Consider the following 16,686-nt stretch of genomic DNA (forward strand, 5'->3'; position numbering starts at 1 on the left):
CATCTGATACGTTGGCTTGGAAACCGAAGTTGTTTTTTTGCAGCCGGAGATGGCGATTCGGTGGCCGTATGTTGGCCCAAATTTCATATTCGATAACCTATTCGAATTTGGTGGCCGTGTATTGGCTCACATTTTAAATTCGAAAACTTACTCGAATTTCTATGCTATTGTTTGAGTTTTTAAATCAAAGCATCTATCAGGGCTATCGAATGGGGGGGGGGGGTGTGGGAGCAGCTCCCCCAAATAGAGAATGTTATGCCGGTGCCCCCCCCCCCCCCCATACGACAATGCCGGTGCTCCTGCTGGCGAGTATTTGGGACGCGCCGGTGGAGATGCTCTTAGGGATTATAAGACCGTAGCATATTTCTAGGTTGTCAATTTGATCAACATAACATGAATTACACGACACAAAAATTATATCATTAGACAATTGAACATCTAAATTTTGCAATGATATATATTTTGTAAGTATATAGCTTGTATTACATTGATTAAATTTTCGACCCAGAAATACGCGTCGATTTTATAATCCCTAACGGGAAGAAGTAATAACTTTGACTAGTAACATAATATATGTTAAGTTAGTCCCAGTGTGACCAGCCTCATTCGTTAGTTCAGCCGAAAGTTGCAAATTTTAAGTAGGAGTAACATTCAACGCCTCGTTAGAATGAAAGTATAATGTTTACGCGACTAGATTCTCTCTTACGGTCTGTCAGAAGAGAAAGCATCTCGTCCAGTGGAACGATAGTTTAATCACTCTTCTATTGGGTGTGTTAGCAAGCTAGATGCATGCATGTTAAGATATTCTGCTGCTTCAACCGAGGCATGTGCTTCTGCGGTGCTGTTGAGGTCATTGAAAGAAAAGAAAAGGGAGAAATCGGTGGACAAACAAAATACTACAATAACAGGCTAGGCTAGAGAGATCGATCTGTTCGGAGGAAGCAGAGGTAGCTGGCTTTATATAGATGCTAAATTGCGTTGAGTTGGTAACATCCGCAAATCAAAGCCTAGGTAGCGCGCTTTACCACCAACAATGTCGCCGCTGGTGTTGCTGCTACTATTAGCGACCGCGTTGCGAGTCCTAGCCACCGGCACCGCCGTCGCAAAGAAAACCTGCCAGTCAAGCTGCGGTGGCGTCGACATCCCCTACCCATTCGGCATCGGCGAGAACTGCTTCCGGCCGGGCTTCCAGATCATCTGCGAGAAGGACCCATTCGGAAGCGAGGTGCAACCGTTTCTCCCGGGCACCAGCTATCGCGTCCCCATAGGCCCGGCCTTGGCAGCCATGCTCGGGGTAGTTCCCATAAAGCAGAAGGTACGCGTGCTTAGCCTCCACGTGCAGCCACGCGCGGAGGTCCGGGTGATGCTGAATGTGGCGTTTCAGTGCTTCAACACCGACGGTGATGTGAACTGGCAATACGACGGCGCTGTGAATATGACGGAGAATAGCGTCTACCGGATCTCCAGCGCCCAGAACCAGCTCTTCGTCCTCGGCTGTAGCACCTTCATCTACGCCGGCAGCGGGCCGCCTGGCCTCCACTCCCGGTCCTACTATGGCGGGTGCGTGGCCTACTGCAAGGACTCCAGCACCCCGCAGAACGATGCCTGCGACGGCATTGGCTGCTGCCGCAGCAACATCCCACCGGGCCTCACCGACACCCAAATGCAGCTAAGCACATGGTCGCACAAAGGTCTGGACTACAGCCCCTGCAACTACGCATTCATCGTGGAGAAAGGTAACTATTCCTTCAGGGCGGCTGACCTGCTAGGCATGCCACAGAACAAGACCATGCCAATGCGCCTCGACTGGGCAATCCGGGACTCGGGATTATCCTGCAACAGTACCCAGCAGGGCGCCTGCGTCAGCGGCAACAGCAGTTGCGATAATTCCATCAATGGGCCGGGATATGTCTGCCACTGTATCAAGGGCTACGAGGGTAACCCTTACGTCAGAAGCGGTTGCCAAAGTAAGGCTCTTTAATTTGCCAAAGTTATAGGAGTATATATATACTACTATATTCTAGTTTCTTCTTTTATTGAGCCTACACATGGTGTTTAATTGGCCTTACCTTTCCTTGTCATTTCCCTAAAACTTGTCCATAAAAAGGATTACCTTTTAAATGTATCTATACACTAAAAACTAAAAAGTGTCTAGACACATCTGGATTTAGATAAAAAAAATTGGCATTCTTTTATAGGCAGAGGTACTGGTATAATTAATCCCATTAAATTTCATTATATTTTAACTTCTATATAATGTATGCAATGTAACACATGTGTGCATTTTGTCTGCCAAACATTTTACAAGCACCGGCCCGACACGCCCAGGTGACTATTAATTAACTTACGAATGATCCACTTATTATGTAGATATCGACGAGTGTGTGCGCAAACCGTGCCCTATGAACAGCAAATGTGTGGACACGCCGGGCTCGTTCAATTGCACATGTAATAAAGGATATAAGCGTGAAGGTAATTCAACGACATGGTCATGCAATCCAAACGGTCGAAAGTTCCCGCTTGCAGCCAAGCTTACCATTGGTACGCACACTATCTCCATATATTATTGTTATCTAGTTCTTAACTACTTAATTATATCACATTCCCATGATGGAAATTTCTAATTTTATTTTCTTGCGGGTTTCGTTATTTCCCCTAGCTATATCATTTCATTGAAACTAATGTCCATTATTTTCCAAACCGGATTCAAACTAGTAACTATGGTTTCATTCAAACAACAACCAAAGTAATAGTAAAGCCATTACTCGGAACAACATTCATTGGATAAGACCCATCTATTCCGATTCAACTTTAGATTAATTAAAACCAGCAATAAAAAAAAATATACACCCAACATTAAACCACGCCACCTTAAAAAAAGGTCGCTAGACTAGATGAAGGAGCAACCGAAACACATAAATCAATGTGAATATTAGGAACTGAAGCACGGCATTTTCAAAGAGGCACAATATTACCAACCGTCAAATTGTTTGGTGATGTCCTACTAATTAATAAAATATCTCTTATTTTCATTCTATATGCAGTCTCACATTATCGTTACTGTTGAAATAAATCAACCCTCAAATTAGATGTGACTATACATATCTCTTCTTGAAAAAAAATCATGCATTGCAAATCTTTTATGCATATATTCCTTTTCTGTTCGAAAACAATAAAAATTTGCAACTCTCCGATTTGATATGTTAATACTAGCAATTTCGAATTAGTTCACTAAAAAACATCTTATAAAACAGCAGTGATGTGCAAGATCATACTAGTATCATCAAAAATGTGAAACAACATATATGTAGAACATGGTCCCTTAATATTCTAACTATCTAAGCATAATATTTTGTTTAGTACACCGTATCAGTTCAAGCCATTCAATGTTGGTAAATATTTGTTGCGTTCCCGATTCACATTCCAAACAAACCACAATCCCATGTTCCATCAACTTCATTGCCACATCTCTCACACTATTAGTATTATTATTAACGTGTGATACTCCTGCCAAAACCACCCCTTTGATATCTCTAGAATCTAAGGGCCAATTTGGCAGCAAAGTTTATGCTTACCATTGTCAGCGTGTTAGAATAATTCTTATTAGACCTTAAACTTGGCTCCTAAACAGGCCATAAAAGTATATTTCCTATCATTGTACTGCATATCCTTTATTCTCTCATTCATATTCAATGTGAAACTGCAAACATATGACTTAGCATGCTACACATACTCATAGAGTTTCTGCAATGGTGGTTTTTTGCACCGGTTTCATATGACTTGGGGACGCTGTGAAGTGTTAACCCATTAACTGTCATGATCATGGAATTTAACATGGTGAGCCGCTTACTCTAAGCACCCTCAAACCCGATAAACGTCAGTTTTGGTTGACTCATGATACATCAAGTTAGATCCTCATACAAGTTAAATGATAATCTTTGACTATCATCTGATTCGTAATGTTTCTAAATTTTGCCCAAAATTGTGCCATTTAATTAGGTATCCCTTTGGTGATCACTTCATTATCCTACACATTATCTCGCGGCACTGACTTCTCCGAAACCTCGCCATGCCGAGCCCTTTTGGCCCATGGATTTATATATTGTCTTGGCTTTAGCATATGTGTGTTGTGCACATATAATCCTTTTCACCATTTTATTTTATTATTCGTTGTTTCAAAAATTATATTGCACTCGATCCCAATAACAAAATGAGTATTTTCCACTAATTTTCATAGTTGTCATCCCACGTTGCTTCTGAATGCCCGCCGCTCAATTTCCTACTGGGCTAGGATGGCTAACAAGGTCTCCTGGTACTCGTTCATCGTTGCTTGCAACATGCAAGTGCCAGTTGATCATTTTTTTTTGTATATCACTAATTAATTCCCATGCCAACATATACAAAGTCAAATGTCCAAAATTATAAAAATAGTTGGTAAAAGCCAGGATGAAAATCGATGGATAGATCATTCAGTACTAGGAATTGGGAGTTGATGTCATAGTAGACATGCTTTTCGGTTGCTTGGCCCACCAAGTGATTTTTGTGGAAGTTATAGAACCCTAAATTTTGTTTCATGTTTATTGTGATGGCCCTCATGGGGTATATAGAAGTACACGGAGAGGTGAGATCGACTTGGAGTACAGGTAGATGAATCTTAGTCTATCTCTAGAGTCTGTATACTATTCTAATAAATTCTAGGACAATAAGCTTTGTTTATAGCTCGTATTTAAGACGTGCATTTGGTGTCGTGTGACTGTGTGTGTGCAATCATAGATGTTGGTTTGAGCATAGTACGTGTGCGCTTGAATGCATCAAAGTTTGTTTGTTCAGTTAATAATCCTACAGGGACATGTCCTATAGAATACAACTAGAAGGATACCCCGCGCGTTGCAGCGTGAATCTTCTAAGAAATTATATTGTCTAAATGAAATGGTATAATACATATGTAATATGAATTGTCTGTAGAAGTATGCAATATTCAATTGGCCAAAATAGTTGAGATGCTAAATTTAATTCACATTATTTTTTATATTTGATGGCTATAAATTAGCTATGTGGACATTTTAATCAAAAAATGGTGACATCGATAGCTTGCATGCAAGGATACATCAATAATGAATGTTAGTGGAGATGACATGGATATTTGATTGGCTAATGGAATAGATGATGTGGATATCTTGCATGTAGAGATAGACTAACATTAATTGTAGTTAGTGGGATTTTGCTTTATAAGAAGTATAGATTAGTTTAAATACTCTAGATATGTTTATTTTTAAATACACCCTTGTTCACTTCTCAAGAAGATGACAATTGAATTACATGATTAATACTTTAGATATATTCTATTTGTACATGCAAAGCATTAATTTGTCATTTAGTAAAATACAATTTATTACACATGAATAATTGGTCGATAATTTGCAGGGATTGTCCTAGGTGTATCCTTGATAGTTATTGCTCTACTGTCAGCACTAGTTTTCTTCCAAAAGAGACAACTGGACAAATCATTTGAAAAGAACGGGGGTAAGATACTTGAGAATGTGAAAGGCCTGACCATTTTCACCAAGGAGGGACTAAAGAAAATCACAAGAAACAATTCAGACTTTCTTGGTAATGGAAGCTTTGGTAAAGTCTATAAAGGAATTCTCCCTGATGATACTATTGTGGCAGTCAAGGCATCTATCATTATAAATGAAGATACAAGGAAAGAATTCACCGATGAAGTGGAGATTCAGAGCAACATGATCCATAAGAATATTCTTCGACTTGTAGGTTGCTGCCTTGAGGTGGAGGTCCCAATGCTAGTATATGAGTTTGCGGCTAATGGAAGCCTCCAAGACATTCTCCACCAGAATAAAAACCAAGAACTTCCATTGGATTTGCGTTTGGATATTGCAATTGGGTCTGCGGAAGGATTAAAATACATGCACTCATCCACAACTCAAGCCATACGACATGGTGATGTCAAGCCAGACAACATACTCCTTGATGACAAGTTAACACCAAAAATCTCTGATTTTGGGTTGTCAAAGCTGATTAAAGAGGGACAATTTGCCAAGACAGTAGTAGGGTGCATGGGTTATATAGACCCGGTTTTCTTGAAAACAGGCCTTTTAACACAGAAAAGTGATGTCTACAGCTTTGGAGCAGTTCTCCTGGAACTCATTACTGGGAAGAAGAATGTATATGATGAGAACCAAAGCCTCATCATTGAGTTCTGTAAACTTTATGAGAAAGGCAATGGTGGGAGGGCTATGTTTGACAAGGAGATTGCAAATGAAGAAGACATGTTTGTCTTAGAGGATATTAGCAAACTAGCAGTTGAATGTCTATGCGAAGACATAGAAGTGCGACCAGATATGACAGAGGTGGCTGAGAGACTAGTTATGCTCAGGAGAGACAAGAGACTTAAGAATACACTCTCAACATATGGGCACTTGGAGGATATCACCATGGCTGGGTCACCCATGCAGCAACGAACCTAGCTACTATTCATGCCATTCTTTGGTGCAACTCCGCCCATTTACCAATGGTCAGTAAGTGCGCACTCACTCCTGTGAAGATTGGTTTCTGAGTGTTATGTTATTGTAACTTTATTGGCGCTCCTAGTGTTGTATGTGATGGCTACTTTGTGAGTATGTATACATTGCAGGTGTGCGTACTTTAGTTTAAGTTAATTCTGTATATGTAATTCTTATGTGGCTGATGGGTCTTATCCTACATTATGTATCTTTCATACCAGAGCAATGAAACAAAAAAGCTGCAATTAGTGGCACAAACTAACGGTTTGCCCTTGTAAGATTGTTCTACTCCCTACGATCTATATAAAGTGTCGTTGGTTTAGTACATGGATCGGAGGGAGTATGTGGTTGCACTGTGATCGCATATATATACGCGATTCTACAAGAAGACTTTTTTTTGGGAAATTTTATGGCGCAACAGCCTCGATGCTAGCTAGCCAGATCCCACGATTGGATCTCGCTAGCTCGGATAGATCTTTCGAGCAGACGGACGCCGCGCGAAGTGCATCAGGGAAGCAGGCGGCAGGTGTGCGCGATGTAGGCTCGTAGACGAAGGGGCCGAAGGTCGCCTGGTCGGGGAAGGAATCCCAGATGACGCGGCGGAGGAAGGATGCGTGGGGAGACATAGTTGACTTTTGTTTTGTGGGATCGAGCGCACGAAACGTTATTTGACCTAGGCGGTGGCAGAGGCTATAATATCAACTAGATTTAGATGTGCGCCTTGGCGCACGACCCCGTAGAATCCGCACCGATTTACATTTTTATAATGACAATGAAAATCCAGTGTAAAATATTAATTCATTTTGTAGCTTTTACAAAACAAAGTGGATAGCATGAAATTAGGTAAGGCAAACCAAATCAAGAAACAGAGTAGCACATACTTATATACATTCAGGAAAATAGAGAAATATTTTGGGGCTCACCTTGGCTCGCGGTAAAAGTTTGTAAAACACTATATTAAGGATCCATAGAAATCAAATGAAAAATCTATCCTATGGGTGAAACAATATGTAAATTTTCATTAATACAACATATTTTACTAAAAACTAACTGTATAGTCAACAACCTATCCATTGCTTGCCCCAAGGAGTTAGATTGGGGCTTCTCCAATAGAATGGTGTATACCATGGGAGTACCATCATTATGCTTTTGATGGTTATATTGTACAATGGCTTTAGAAGCTACCTTCAACATGACCCTGGATAAGGATCTCGTTCAACCTAGACTTTTCCACGTTGCCCACGAGGAGCTCCTCGTGCTTACCTCTGAGCTTAGCTCTGTTGTCCTTGCTTATCTCTGAGCTTAGCTCTGTTGTCCTTCGCCACGACGTTCAGGATAATCACGTTTGCAGCCTCATTAACAAAATGCTTTCGAACAAGTATTTCTATTCTAACTGTTTCAGGCATCTGCATACACAGGATCTAGGCGCTAAGGTTTGGAGGAGCGCAGCCCCTCAAGTGTAAGATTTTCAGCTGGCTTGGTTGGAAGAGACGTCTCCCAACCAACGAGAGGAGGTTCTGACATCGGCTGGTGGATTCTGCCCTCTGCCCTTCATGCCTGCTTGAGGAGGATGTCGATCACTTACTCCTGAACACCCCTCAAGCGCGGGAGATTTGGCATTCCTTCAACTACGACCTTGACGAACGCGGCATCGCCTACTTCCCCGACCTCTTCACCACCTGCTACCACAACATTGTAGAAACTACAGTTATCACCGCCATTCTCTAGAACATTTGGAAGCGGAGGAACTCTCTTGTTTTCGACAACCAAGACGATTCACTCATGCTAGTCACCCGTCGATGCATCAGTGACCTTCGACTTTGGGCTCATCGATGCTCCACACCTGCTTCGTCGTCTATGCTCATTAATTGATGTATTAGCTTTGAGCCTCCTTGAGCTCGCTGGTCCTTTTCACCCCCGTCCCCCTCCCGCTGTCCTCTAAAAACTTGTAATGGATCCGATTGTAACCCCAGGTTTTTGGCAATAAAGTTGTTCAGGCTAGCGTAAGCCCACCGTAGTCCCAGTAAAAAAATCTGAACGACATCCATGGGTTAGAAAAGGAAGGGAGATCATGACCCTGTACAATGGCTTTAGAAGCTGCCTTCATCGTGACCCTGGATCATATTAGCTAAGGATAAAATGTATGAGCCTTAACTCATACATAAAGAACATTTGTGCTTTCTTGTAATATTTACTTATACAGTTTGTGCTTTCGATTTTCTAGTTGCCATAAATAAAAGTTTAGGTTCTTATTTCGTGTGAGTTCAACATATGTCGCGGGCTTTTCTACCCCTAATTTTCATGCAAATAACAGGACATGCCACCGCTTAAGTCAAAACTGAAAAATAACGGTTCGTGCCTGCTCCCTTGTACGTTCGTGTGCCCTTACCTGTTGCTATGTCTACGACTATGTCGCACCTGTTCGCTCGCGTCGGTCAGTCAAACCAGCCCACGTCGGCCCATTTCCTCCCGTCCTTTTCTTTCTCCTTTCTCCAGGATGAGTTTCCTAGGAAGTCATTTTCTCCCAAATCGGATCCCATAGAGATTGAGCTGGTTAGTGTTTTGCCTCCTCGCCCACGAAAATCCACCAATATATAGCCCATCCGCTCCACCCGTGATTCTAACAAAATCGATCGCACGAACTCACCGGATTTCGCTCGCCGCCGAAGCTCGAAACCGAGCTTTTCATCAACAACGGATATCTAAGGTCGACAAATCATCCTCCAAAAAGCCCGCGATGCATAAATAGCAGCAGGGGTGCTCGCCAGTGTTGTCGCCTCACCAAAGGGAGTGGCCACCTGTCACACTTACGAGTCACCACCACAACGCCGCTCTCGGTTCACCCGTGTGGACTCCACAGCTTGGAAAATCCTATTTCCCGCCCATTAGGGGTGCTTAATACGCCTCGCCAGCCCACGGATATAAATGGGCCGGCCCAAGTACGTGGTGCCCGATGGTTTTTCTTTTTTCGGCTGCCATTCCGGTCCACTATTCTCTAGTTTTAACGATTTTTCCTGGTTCACGTGTGGTTTCCTTGGTTTTCTTCAGTGTCCTCAGTTTTTCCGTTTTGCCTTTTTTTGGAATTTTTCTCACTTCTCATTTCCGTTTCTTTTTAAAAAAATTGAAATTTTAAACTTCTTTCATTCAGGAACAATTTTTAGTTGAACAATATTTTAATCTATTTTTTGTTCAAATTCAGTTTTTCTTCAAATTTAAAATTTACACGGTTTCAAAATTTGTTCAAATACAAATTTTCTCTGTTTCAAATTTTTTGAACAAAATTTTATTCCTGAACAATTTTTAATTGAACTTTTTTGAATTTTTTGTTCAAATTCAATTTTTTCTTAAATTCAAAATTTGCTTAGGATCTAAATTTGTTCAAATTCATTTTTTGTTCAAGTTCGGATTTTGTTCATATTCAAAATTTGCTAGGATACAAATTTTTTCAAATTCAAAAAAAAATCACGAAATTTTCTCAGGATCTAAATTTATTCAAAGTCATTTTTGTTCGTATTCAAAATTTGCTAAGGAAACAAATTTGTTTAAATTCAATTTTTGCTTAAGTTCGAAAAAATCAAGAAGAAACTGCAGACACAGGGTTCGAAATCTTCCTGTACTACTCATATACCTATGAGCATATACTCTAGCATTTATTTTCTATAAGAACTCCTTACAAAATCTGAGAAACTCATGATTTTATTGTAAGTATAAATCTTTAGATGCAAGACATCTACATTATAGGCGGACCCAGCAAAATTTTAAAGCCTGGGCAAATAAGCTTAGTGTGCTAAATTTTTATCAAATACATATGAGAATTGGGGCAAAATAGGCTTGTCGTCCGGCCGGAAGCCTGGGCGGCTGCCCGGGCAAAAGGCATGGTAGATCCGCCTATGATCTACATGGTGGTACAAAATCTGAGAAACTCATAATTTTCTCGTAAGTATAAATCTTCAGGAAATGGAGATTAATCCCAAGGAGTCTATGCTTCTACAGATAACACTTTCTCCCAGCAGGCCTTACAGGTGGCCAAAGCCCCTTGCTGCTTTGGGTGTGATCCCTATGGCTTCACTATCTCTTGCTTCCATGGCGTCTTCTCTCCTGGATCAGCTCCTGGTGCAGCATGTTGCTCCATCGACACCTGCAAGCAGCTCTAAGCCTTGTGTGGCTTCGCACATCCCTCCGTTCTGGAACCCTGGCTGGAACAATCTGAGTGCAAGAGATGGAGACCTGCTGCCGAAAGAGATGATAAAGGACGGCCTCAGGTGCGTGGTTCAGCAGTACAAGTCGAGCTGAAACTGGGATTCTACTTCACCTCGGCCACCACTTGATGTCTTTCTTGATTTACCTTTAGGTTTTCCCTTTTGTTTCTAGCTGGAAAAAGGGCCCCTGTAATGAACTTTTAGTTTCCGCATCAGGGCATTCCTGTCTTTACTTTCAGAAAAAAAGATGGTGGTGATGTAAAAAGACTCTGGTTTCATTGATGAAAATGGAGCCGGGATCCCCTTGTTGGGGCCCTCTTGTCTAAAAAGAAGATGCAAGACATCCATGACACCCAATCGCATCAACTGACCCTTTCCTGTTTGCAATAAAACTGGACTAAATATTGTGTGTCTGGGCATATATTTTTGAAAAACTGAGAAATAACAAAGAGATCCTTTGATAGCCAAGGAAAATAGAACATGGACAAATAATTTTTCTTCCATTAAAAATCTGCTCACTTTTCTCTCACCCACACATCACAAACAACACACAAACAAGTGTATTAATACTTTTATTCAGAGAACATTTACCTAGTTTGCTTCAGGGTCTCAAACTCAAGTTCCTGTGGTAATTGTCCGAGCTACAGTATGCTCCAGCGACTGTCACATTCTTACATGCTTCTTGATGTTCGCCTGCAACTTGCCCCTTCGCCGCTTGCTATGCTGATGGATGGTCGTGGGCTCATCCTTCCTCCCCAACTCCTTGTGCTCCATGGTGAACTGGAATACTCTAAACACCTGATCACGATTGTATATTTTGTACATATTTACATAAAGGACGCAACAAAATAGAAAAGAACTACATAAGAATAAAGCAGAGTGCAAGGGAGAAAATCCCGAGCTATTTATGATCCATGGGAAAGAATACATGATCATGAAGTAAAGGAAGATCATTTTTTCCATGTCCCGCACCGCATATCTCTTGGACATTATATATATATATATATATATATATATATATATATATATATATATATATATATATATAGGTCTGTTATTCTCGAACCGGTTCGAGAATAACTATTCTCGAACCCTTTCTGAACTTCCGCGTGTTTTCCTAGTGAACTTCTCGACGGAATACCAGAATTGCATGTTCGTGCGGACAGTATTTTCACGATGATTTTCAAACCGCTTATCGGATTGATGCGTACAATATACCGTTGGATTCGCACGGAAATTTCGCAACTTTTTCGTGTTCATCGTTTTCCCAAATTCTCTACTGTTTAGAAATAATTTTAAATATACGAAACGATGTTTTCGCGGATTTCTCTATTTCTGCGCAGTTTTGGGGTTCCAGTTTTCAAACCGTTTATCGGAATGATGCGTATGATATACCGTTGGAAAGGTGCTGACTAGGCGCACCTTTTTCATGAAGAACACTTTTCCAAATTCTTTACAGTTTAAGAGCAGATTTGAAAATACGTGATTACGTTTTTCGAACTTCTCGGTTTTTCGAACTGTTTTTTGGGGCTAATTTCCGAACCACTTATCGGAATTTTCCAAATGATATTGCGTTGAAAAGATATTGATTAGGCAAATCTTTTTCATGTTGAATGTTTTTCCAAATTCTAAATGGTTTTAGTTTAATTTTAGAAATACATAAAAGTGAAGATAACGCCGACACAAGAACATTTCGAAATTGGCTCATCTAGATTGATTAGGTGTGGCATTGCGATATGTTGGAGTATTAGTAGAGTTATATTAGTGCTAATTATAAGTTGAGTTGGTCGATTTGCGCAATCGGTGGTTGTACGGACGATTTCTATGCGTATGATTTCCGTCCAGAAAAACAGAGTGTATGAGGTGCTCGAATATAGAAGTAAACTTCCTTTATATCTGTTAGTGAACTTCCGATCGCGGTATAAAAGTTTCTGGCATGTAATAAAATTATAGCGAACTTCGTGGATGTGAACTTCTTCTCCCCGAATCCGAACTTCCCGACGGACTTCAATATTGTACGGGCGAACTTCCAAAAGTTTGGTCTAGTTTGAAGTGAACTTCGGAAAATATAGCGAACTACCGTCGCATCCGCACTATCCGAACTTCCCTTCTCTCGCATCTGAACTTCCAGACGGACCTCAACATTGTAAGAGTGAACTTCCATTTCAAATATGAACTTCTATACGGGGAGTGAATTTCCGTATGGAGGTAAATGAACTTCCCGGTGGTGGCAAGTGAACTTCTGAAAATATTGCGAACTTCCACATGTTTGAAATGAACTTCCGAGTTGTTTTGTCTTTTGTTCGAAGTGAACTTCCCAAAATAATGTGAACTTCTATATTTTTGTGTTCGAAGTGAACTTTTCGATTTTCATGTTTAGTTATGCAACAGTCTTCTGAACTTCTGAATTCGGTGAAGTGAACTTCACCAATCTGCGAAAGTGAACATCTAAATTTAGGCGGATGTGAACTTCCCATTTTTGAACTCTAGAAAAAATTTCTAAACTTCTGAATTTTGCGAGTGTGAACTTCCAAGTCTTTGTAGATGTGAACTTCCTGATTTTTTGAAATCTGGAGAATTTCATAATTTTAAAAAATTTCGTGTATGTGAAACATCCAAGTTCCGTAGATGTGAACTACTGAGTCTTGTAGATGTGAACTTCCTGTTTTTTTGTACTCTAGAGATTTTTTGTACTCTCGGTCTGGTTGGGGCGCCGCCGGAGGAGCTGGGAGCAGGGGCGGGAGGTAGACTCCCTGGGGCGACAGTGGTGCCTCCGACGCGCTGGTGGGGATGGCGGGGCCGTGCGCGTGGCAGGTGGTGGGGCGGTGGAGGTCATGCGCGCCGCAAGTGACGGGGCGGCGAGCCCGCGCGCCGCGGTGGTGGGGGGCGGCGGTCGCCGGGTGGCGCGACAGTGGTGGGGGCGGCGGTCGCCGGGGCGGCGCGGCAGGTGGTGGGGGCGGCGGTCGCCGGGGGCGCGACGAGTGGTGGGGGGCGGCGGTCGCCGGGTGCCGCAGCCAGGTGGTGGGGGGCGGCGGTCGCCGGGGGCGCGGCAGGTGGTGTGGCGGCGGTCGCCGGGGCGCGCGGCAGGCGGAGTGGGCGGCGGCAGCCGGGGCGCGCGGCAGGTGGTGGGAGGCGACGCGCGCGGGAGGTGGGAGGCGCGCGGGGCGAGAGGTGGGTTGCGTGCGGGGTGGGAGGTTCGCTTGCCGAGTTGGTTTGGGGGGGGGGTTCTAGAATAGCTATTCTCGAACCCCCTACTCGGCTAACCTCAACCCCCGACCAAACCGAACCCCCTTCTACTGCCTGCGCTTCTTCCTCCCAACCACCCTCGACCCGCACGCCATCCCCAAATCCTGCTCGCCTTCTGGTTCCCCGCCGCCGGTCGGTGCCGCCGCGCTGTCTCCCGGCCCCGACCCTCCACCCCCACCGGCGAGGCCCCTCCACCCCCACCGGCGCGGCCCCCCTCCACCCTCGACCGGCGCGGCCACCCACCCCTTCCCCTCCGGTGCGCCGTCTCACCCCTTCCCCTACGACGCCTGCGCCGCCACTGATCCACGGATCCGATCCTCCCGACGCAGCGGCGCCGCCCACGACCTCCCGCGGCCGCACGCCGCCACCGGTCCACGGATCCCGGCCTCACGCCGGAGCGGCGCCGTCCACGACCTCCCGCCGCATCGCGCCGCCCTGCCCACCTCCACCTCGCCCGCCGCCGGCCTACTCCGCCTCTTGTGCCCGCGGCATCCCGCGCCACCGGGGCTCTCGCCTCACGCAGCGCGACCACGGTGAGTCCACTTCGCCCCGCCATGGGAGACTAGCTAGTGCGGCGCGACCCGAGAGTCCACCTATGGCAGCCAGAGGAGGTCACTGTGTTCGGCGCGCGAGTCCACCGCGTGAGACTAGGAAATCTACCGTTCACCACTAATTTTGGCGACCGGCTCTGCCTAGCCCCCTCCCCTCCTCGACCTCCTGTCCAACGACCGGCGCCAGTGGACGAGTACACAACAGGGTTTGGCGCAGTTCACATTAGGCTGTGGTGTATTTATTCGCCGGAATAGTGCTGATGTCCTGCCCACTCGTGTAAGACAGAAAGAAATGTTGGCAAGGCGTCGCTGCCTCGATTGAGTTCTTCCACAATCCTCGACCAACTGAACTTCAATGCACACTCGTGTGGTCTGAAGTGACGTGTTGTTTTAGTTCTCCTGATGAGCCCCGCTTCTTGATTTGTTTGCATTCGTGCAATTGCAGCAGTGAGCTGAGCAATAGCGAAGCAGCAGCTTGAGCCGTTGATTAATTTGCTAGTCAATACATTGATGTTGTTTACTAGTTTGTCTCTAGAGTTTCTTTGTTCTTTGATGCTTCTTTGTATGTATTTGATACATAGAAATAGAGGTTGATGCCTTCGGGGTGGTACTAAAAAAAGTAGTTCACCATTGGCGAATTCGCTTATTATTTTCCAGGAGTCCGTTTCATACTGCCTCTTTTAGTTCAAAAGTGAAACAGAAAAAGTGTTTGCTTTGAAGTTAACTTGTATTTATTTAAGGGATAAGTTCAAGTAGTATGGCTTGAGGAGTTTAGGCACTGCATATTTTTTTGCCTCAACATGCTGGAGTACTAGATCATGTAGTTGAGCTAGTACCAGACTACTAGTGTACATCTATTTACTAATAGACATGGAGTTCAGTAGCTCACTGAAAACACACAAACATGTGCAGGTGAAAAACACATCAGATAGCACGTGTCAAGTTCATTTTGTTTGCCGGTGGAGTTCGCTTATCAATCGGAGGATTTCACCATTTTAAATTGGAAAACTTGAAATTCATTCATGAGGAATAAAAGTTCACATTTTTTCGACCACGAAGTTCACTACATCATCCTTAGGGATCGCCGATGTTAGTTCACTTCGTTTTTCGAGAAGTGCTATATCGATAAAAGTTCACTTCGTGCAGCCAGTAATTTCAGTTTTGTTCACCCAAAAGAAGTTCACTTCTTTCGTCGATTGTCGACTTAATTTGTTCTTGGGAAGAACTATGTTTCTAGAATAACTTCCACAAGAATTTGTCTATCTGTGTTGATGTTCCTATAATTTACAAAAAAATATTCTTGCAATTGCTATAGAAGTTCGCTCTTTGTTCTAGACCGATTCAGTACATTAAAAACACATGTTCACTCTTGTTCAAATTCTGGTGCATCCAAATTGCTTAATGGATTGACTCTATACTACCGATATTTAGAAGCTACCTCTGTTTCTTGAATCATTAGGCCGAGAATATGGATACTGCTTGTTGCTCCTCCACTCAAAATTGATCTGCAGAGCACCGAAAGAAATCAACGTAATGAGGAAGTCCGCTTCTATTTTGTGTCGAGTTTGATTTGTCTATCACCGAAGTTCGGGCTTCGTTTGAAAAATGGTCCTCGTTGGTCCGCGCCGCAAATTTGGAAATTATTTCGGTGAAACTTCTATAGTCAACATAAGAAGTTAACTTTCCTAACTCGGGAGTTCGCTTTTTATCGTGGAAAAGGTTTCTTTTAAGGAAGCTGCAAATAGTTCCCTACAAAAAGAAAGGAAAGTTCACTATCTAAAACCTCAGAAGTTTATACTACACTAGTTTTTGTATTGTACATATTGCGTTGGTTATTTGGGTATCTAGTTCTTCATGGCATGCTAGTTTTTTTATTTGTACTATTTAAAGCATAATGACTTACAAGTATAAATCATTAAACCATCTCTACTATGCTTATTTAACTACCTTCTTCTTGCCGGTAATGATCTAGAAGTGCCGATGCATTGATTACTGCCAAACTCGGAATGTTTTTTGACTATTAGAGACTAAAGTTCATATTGGATGGTAGCTCTTCCTGACTTGATGAATTTTGCACATATCTTGCGTTAATGATTGGTAAATTTGTCATTTGTCTTTCATATAGTCCCCTAGCATCGGTCTCCTTCAAGTGACCCTTTTTATTTTATT

At 43.1% G+C, this 16,686-nt stretch overlaps 1 protein-coding gene across 1 annotated transcript; it reads left to right on the top strand.

Annotated features, from left to right (window-relative positions):
* The first annotated feature begins 1,033 nt into the window (after positions 1 to 1,033).
* Positions 1,034 to 6,485, top strand: LOC124706842 (wall-associated receptor kinase 2-like). Its single transcript, XM_047238512.1, has 4 exons — positions 1,034 to 1,258; positions 1,313 to 1,967; positions 2,371 to 2,541; positions 5,425 to 6,485. Exons 1-4 carry the CDS (start codon positions 1,034 to 1,036, stop codon positions 6,483 to 6,485), a joined length of 2,112 nt encoding a protein of 703 aa, XP_047094468.1.
* The last annotated feature ends 10,201 nt before the right edge of the window (positions 6,486 to 16,686 follow it).

Source organism: Lolium rigidum, chromosome 1, assembly GCF_022539505.1.
Source record: "Lolium rigidum isolate FL_2022 chromosome 1, APGP_CSIRO_Lrig_0.1, whole genome shotgun sequence".
Classification (NCBI taxonomy): Eukaryota; Viridiplantae; Streptophyta; class Magnoliopsida; order Poales; family Poaceae; genus Lolium; species Lolium rigidum.